The following is a 6,836-nucleotide window of genomic DNA, read 5'->3' as shown; positions in this document are numbered from 1 at the left end:
TAATTAACATGACAACATAAAACATGTTAATTATTAAATTAACAGTGTATTTGTAACTTTATTTTTTAATAAGATTAGTTAACTAACACCATTTTTTATTTTAATGACTTTTAAGCCATTTTGTATTATTTGTAACTGAAAAAAAATTTTGCACATAATCCTAGACATGTATTTTTATGTTTATTTTATGGTATTCATTATTCAGAGCTTTTGTTTATCCACCATCCTGGAATAAGGACAAAGAATAAGACAGATAAAGAGATTTATTTTAATAAAATAATTACAAAAAGATTAAAGATTAGGAACAAAAATAAACAATACTCTACAAGGTACATTATTATAACTACTTTACTAAAATATAAACTCTCTATATTAGTAAAAAATAAAAATATCACATTTTGAAAGCAAAAGGTAAACTTACATCACTCATGATATGATAAAATGGTCAACCAAAAATTTACAAAAATAGGTACAAAAGTAAATATACAAGATAGAAAACTTTACTGAGATTCTTCGACTGGTAGCTGTCCAATAAAACAAAGAACTTGATATAAGACAAAGACGCGAGCACTATCCCCAGAACCAAATAATTACAGGGGGTATGTAACGAGGACCACAGATGTAATTATAATAAGATATCAGCTGAGAATATAATTTATGTCATGTGTTGCGTCTACTACGATACTTAGCACGTTCAAAGAGCCAATTGCTGCGAGACTCGCTTTTTCTAATTTTTGACCTGTGACTGCCAATCTTCAAGAACCAGCACCGTTCTGTGGAATCAGATTCTAAAGATTCGTCTAAAATCTCTTCCCCTTTTGGCAATCTACCTTCTGCTGTTTCTTGGGACCTCTCTTTTCCGTTTTTAGAGGTCTCTCGTTCACAGCCTGTTTCATCCCCTTGCACCTTGCTGAAAGATGAAAATGAATTAATTTGGTCATTAATTGGAGGATCTGTGTTTAAATCATTTTCATTACCTTTTTCTTTTATAGTATTTTCATATCTCTTATTCGAATCCTTTACAGGCCTTTCTTGTTTCGGAAACGTTTTTCGATCAGGAAGTTTTTTCTTATTTTTATTATCTGGAGATTCTTCCTCCTTTGGACGTTTAGGATTCTCTTTATAATAATTTTCATTTCCATTATTATTAACTGAAACAGGTTTTTTTGAATTTGCTTTATTTATGATTTTTTTACCTGTTTTCCACTCAGATGACTCATTGTTCATGGCTATCTCCTCAGATCTATTGGTAACATTGACAGGGTCATCTTTCAATAAATTATTAATATCAGGTTCTTCACTTCCACTCAATTGAATATTGGGATCCAATGTGTCTTCAGAAACGTTTGAATAGGCATCAGACTGTTCATAGGGCTTTACGAACGTGTCATAACATTCTTGTTTTTTCATACCATTCAAGTTACATAATTTGTTATAAAATCTTTTTTGAGTGTACTTCATATGTTTAACAAACTGTCTTACCATTTTCAACTGCATAGCCCTCATATCGTCGACTATCTTCTCATTCACGAAACTTAGTTTGGATTTCCAAGCATTAATAAATAACTCAATATGTTTATTAGTGGAATTAAAATTATATAATACTGACAAATGCCTGGGTATTTGATAAAATAGTTTAACTGCCTCCATATTGTTTTCCCTCTCTTTACCACTGGTGAAATTGAATATCATTTCTTGAATAAAGACGGCAACGTGTCCATAAGAAGAATTCATTTCATTATAAAATATAGTCCCATTATGATACTTTTCTATATGAATATTTAACAATTCCTGAAATAAAATATCTTCCTCACTTGGTACTCGATTATTTTCCTCTTTTTTTGTTGCTGTTGAAGGTCCATTTTTATCAGCGAATTTCAAGGAAAATGCTAGCTCTTTTTTAAGGTTTTCGACAGCTGTGAACAAAGATCGAAATAAATTAATAAGTCAACAATATAACAAAAAACAAAACAAAGACTTTGATAAATGAAAAATTCTGTCCTTCATAAAATGTGTCTAATATTAGCAAAGTAAAATACATTAGAAACAATAATTGTAAGGGAAAAAAAGTATAAATGAGTTCATAAAGAAAATATTTGCAAACATAGTAACAGTGGTTAAAAGTTTAACTGTACAATTATAATGAAATATGATAGTGAAAAAGAAATGTTTACTCAATCCATTTAGAAAATATTTTTTTGAATTCTCTTCTGCTTTTACTATTAAGATTTTACAACTACATATTACATATACTTTATTTTTATTTAAATTTTAAAATACTTTATTGTATATCACGAATCTTATATATAATTGCTTAAATCTCCAGTGCCTATTGTCACCAATAGGTGACATAACTTTGAGAGTGTATTCAATATTAAGCTACTCCATTGTACCTAGGTAATTTCATTTGAACTATTTTTTAATCATAAAAAATAAGAATTGCTCTGTCGCAAAAACCTTACTCGTTATAACAATTTTGAATGTTTTCTTAGGTTTCAGTAACTTACATTTACTCTGACTATTGAAAAAATAAAAACACTAAATTCACATTTTATTTCAAATGATTATGCATCAATAAATGTCACTAAACACATGGATTTTAATAAAATTCATTGTAAATTATAGCCAAAATCCACATTTAAATATTGTGTGTCAGTGCCCTTGTAACCTACAGGTGACACCAATGCCAAATCCACTAAAAAAATTATTTTTGTGTGTAATTTAGACTTAATGAGGTAAGAAACAAAGAGAATATAAAAAAATAATCTTGGGTCCTTACATTAAAGGGTAAAAATATAATTTTAATATTAAGCTACTTGGGATTTTAGTTAAATTTTATACATTTTGATAATTGGTGAGAAGGGAGGGAGAAGAAAAGTAAGAGAGAAAGAAGAAAATAAAAATGCACAATAATGTAATAAGAAAAATAAGATGATTTTCAGAAATAAATATAACAATAACTAATATTTTAGTAAAATATGTTATAAATTGATGATGAATGTACAGACATTATATATTTTAAAAAACATACCACCACTTAAATCTGTCACTACAGATCTCAAATTTTTAGCTTCTGCCTCGTACATTTTCAGCTGTGTCATAAGCTCATCTAGAAAAAACAAAATGATCATTAGGTATAACTATTTTCAATCAGAAAGAATATTAAAAAAGTTATTACTATTGTGGCATGGCTAAAGAAACATAAAATAACACATTTTAATCGAGGACATTTTTCAAAACTTCAGTTACAAAATATAACTACAGTCACTTTACTGATTCCTAATTAAAATGTTATCTGAGTTCTCTAATAATAATAATAATAAAAAGTCACATTTAAGCCACTCTTTCTGATATGAGGAAAACACTGTTTAGCAACCAAAACATTGAATGGAAGAGTTGCCCAGATTTTTAAAAATACATAACAAAATTCAAATTAAAAATTTAGGCTTACTGTATTCAATGGCTCTGCCCCCATCTTGATGACATCCTGGAACTAAGTAGTGAAATGTATCTAAAAATAAAAAATAAAAAATTAGATCAAGTTCTGATAAAACTAAATATACTAAATAAATCATGACCACTTGAACCTAGACCGTTCTGAATGGTTTTGAGGGAAGGTGTTAACGTAAAGTTTAGAAACTCAAAAATTGAATCTATAATTACTTTGCTTTAAAAATTAAATATACTGATAAATAATAAATCAATAACACTAGAGTCCAACTTAGCCTGTAACCATAAATTTGAAAGTAAAATAGTATAGAGTTTCCTTACTGTTATTAAATGAATAATAAACATGATCTGGATTTAGAAATAAACTGTAATTGGCCAAAATATCATTTAAAATATAACTAAATAAATAAAACAATATAAGTCCAAAATTGGAAGTTTTCTAATAGCATCAGATTAATTAGAATAATTTTGTTTAAAAAAAAAGTGGAAAATTAAACTTAAGGTGAAATATAAAAATATTATTGTTATAAAATTTATAATATGTTTTCTTTAATTTATGGGTTTCATTTTCTGTCAACTCTTAACACTCGGTTAAGCATTACTAATCTGAGATGAAGCACCTATTTGTTTGCGTTTTAAGGACAGAATTTCCTGTACCTCATACAAGGATAGGGTTGAAATTTTTTCAGGGTACAATTAGTTGCAACCTATGACAAAACTATTTTTGAATACTAAATTTAAAAAAAAAAAAATTACCTACAATAGTCATATAGTTATGTTTCTTCTCTTGATTGAAATATTTAAAATTATTTTCTATGTACTCAGTGAGATGAATTGTACCAGAATATGTCCTATAAATATTTTTTATTCATTATGTATGCCATTATAAAAAACAATGTTATTTTAAAACATAAATATTAATATTTTTAAGTGAAAAGTTCATTTTGTTAATTTTCTCTTAATTCTAAGTAAAATTTAATATTTTATCATACAGATGAGTTACGCCTGAATATATTAGTTTTTGTATTGGGCCTGATGAGGATTAATAAAGGAGATTAATGGACATAGTAAAATGATCATAAATCAATAAACAGGAAGAACAGCTGTCATAAAAAGATAATAAAAACAAAACTGAAAAATTGGTTAATTGTTTTACTCTACTTTAACTTCAAACATTAACCTAAAGCAACAGTAAACTTTTAACAAAATTAAAAAACATCTGGTTTCAATAATATGAAATAATTGGTTAAAAACTTACCAAGAGCTATTTCTTCAACTTTCATCAAGAAGACCCAGGCGGTAGCTCCAGTAAATATGATGGCACATATCAACGATACCAATCCTATAACATTAAATGTATTCCAAATTGTCGCAAAGTCAGCTCCCACCGTCCTTCGATTAGTTAAATTTTCTTCAGGAGGTGGTTCGTCATATTGCAATCCTGATGAACTGATGAAAGCATTTTCCTCTTCACTCTTAGATGAATGCTCTTCCTCCGATTCTGTTTTTTCTGTAACATAAAAAAATTATCTGAATTTACAAAGAAATTTGCTGTTACATCAAATTAAAAAAAAACAAAAACAATTACATTAACAAAAGAGGGATAGCTCTGTAATTAAGGGACTGGACTCTTAACTACCATTGTTCAAGTAAGATTTGTAACAGACAATGTATTTTTTATTTGTGAGCTGGTGATCAACACTATGGCACTCCGAACTCTTCTAAAATGGTTAACAGATCCTTTGATGCATTGAGCACGAATGGTTATTACTTCACCAAGTGTAATCATTAGGTAAGAGGTATCTTCCTTTTCAAGTACTGTACATTTCATGGGTTGTAGTACTACATTTTTTTTTTTTTTTATAACTTTGTATAAGTAAAATGTTTTCAAAATTAAAACATGATTTTGAAAAAAAGACACTTAAAGTTTGAGTTAGTTTAAACAAACTTCTTCTCCGCAATCAATAAATAAAAAACATATTTTTTTCCAAACATTGGTTATCACACTATTGCAGGCTGTTATGCCTTTGTCAATTTTTATCATTAGTCAATCACCTATTATTATCACAGTTACACTTATTATAATTATTTAGTTATTATAATTACTTAATTACTATATCAACAATAAATTAAGTAACCTCTTTAAAGATACATTTCTTTACTTTATAGACATTAGCCAAATGATGAAACTCTATTGAGACAACACTAAGAAAATAGATCATATTTAAATACCACTTTTGAAACTTTTCCTAACAACTAAAATCATAATATGAGCGACCATTCATATTTTCTACAGAAGCATAATCAGCTGATTTCATTTGTCATTTTCAACTGTTATAGGGCTAATATCTAGGTTTTTATTTATTTTTTTCATAGAAATGAAATTTTAAGGAACCATAGAACAGTTTTACAGTTTCAAAAATTAGTACATCAATAACCAATTGGAAACTATCTTTCTGTAAAACACACAATTTAACTTTTTCTAAATTATATTAGTAAAATAATTCTGTTCACGAAAATTCCAGAAAGTGGAAAAACAAACAAAAAGTGAAAGATTAAAGATCTTTACTTTATGAGTTTCATTTTCCGTCAACTCTTAACTCTATGTCAGGCACAACTAATCCGAGAGATACCTTATTGTTCATGTTTCAAGGACAAGATTTCCAGAGAAAGGGTAGAGGCTTTGGTAGCTTCCAGATTCTAGATGTATTTTATTCCTATATAATTTAACTTTATTACCTAATCAATTGAAATATGGTAGCCAAAGTTTTTCAAATCTTTATTTGTATACTAAGTACTTTCTTACTTCTATGATTCCCAATAATTGATTTTAATTCACCAAATGACCAAATCTCCCTGTATTTTTCTTAACTCCACAGAATTTATTTATTATATTACAATTATAACAAGCAATGTATGTGTGCTTAGTAATAGATATTATTGGACCCTTATTTTTATCATATTCTGTATCATCTTGTTTTATTCTCATTATTATATTAATTTACTAATTGTAAATTTGCAGCTTTATTATTCACTTCAAAATCCTTTCAGTTATTTTTATTATTATTAATATATTTAATTTAATTTTTTTAATAATAATTATTCTATTTTTTTTTTCATTTTTGTAGCAGTTAATTGAATTATTAATTGTATCACTTGAGATCAATTTATATTGTACTTATCTAGCTTAAAAATTGTATAACCTCCAGAACACTCTAATAGACAAAACTGTAATATTTACATTTCACTTATGACTATCATTTTTATGTGTTATTTTGGCACTGACCGATAAATGTTTTCATCTGGTCGGACCATATTGGATGTAATTTTTTAAGTCAATAAAATGGAAATTAATAAGCTTGGAAACCTAATGGAAATAAATTCCT

The 6,836-nt window shown here is 27.3% G+C and overlaps 1 protein-coding gene across 2 annotated transcripts in view; it reads right to left on the bottom strand.

Moving 5' to 3' along the window:
• Positions 1-245: 245 nt before the first annotated feature.
• The window catches only part of LOC106690532 (uncharacterized), an 11,330-nt gene continuing 4,739 nt past the window's right edge, over positions 246-6,836 (bottom strand). Inside the window, exons 2-6 of one of the 2 annotated variants that reach the window (XM_014436103.3) lie at positions 4,709-4,960; positions 3,452-3,511; positions 3,032-3,109; positions 978-1,916; positions 246-910 (exon numbers count right to left, since the gene is read on the bottom strand). In XM_014436103.3, coding sequence (XP_014291589.1) covers positions 801-910; positions 978-1,916; positions 3,032-3,109; positions 3,452-3,511; positions 4,709-4,960 — 1,439 coding nt within the window. In that variant the 3' untranslated portion in view covers positions 246-800. Of the gene's footprint in view, positions 1,917-3,031; positions 3,110-3,451; positions 3,512-4,708; positions 4,961-6,836 lie in introns of both variants that reach the window. The other variant, XM_014436019.3, reaches the window with a different exon arrangement.

The sequence above is a fragment of the Halyomorpha halys genome, unplaced genomic scaffold (assembly GCF_000696795.3).
Source record: "Halyomorpha halys isolate HHAL.00 unplaced genomic scaffold, Hhal_1.1 Scaffold4.1, whole genome shotgun sequence".
Lineage (NCBI taxonomy): Eukaryota > Metazoa > Arthropoda > Insecta > Hemiptera > Pentatomidae > Halyomorpha > Halyomorpha halys.
Note: the sequence above shows the minus strand (reverse complement) of the source record. Positions and strands in the feature narration are given on the sequence as shown.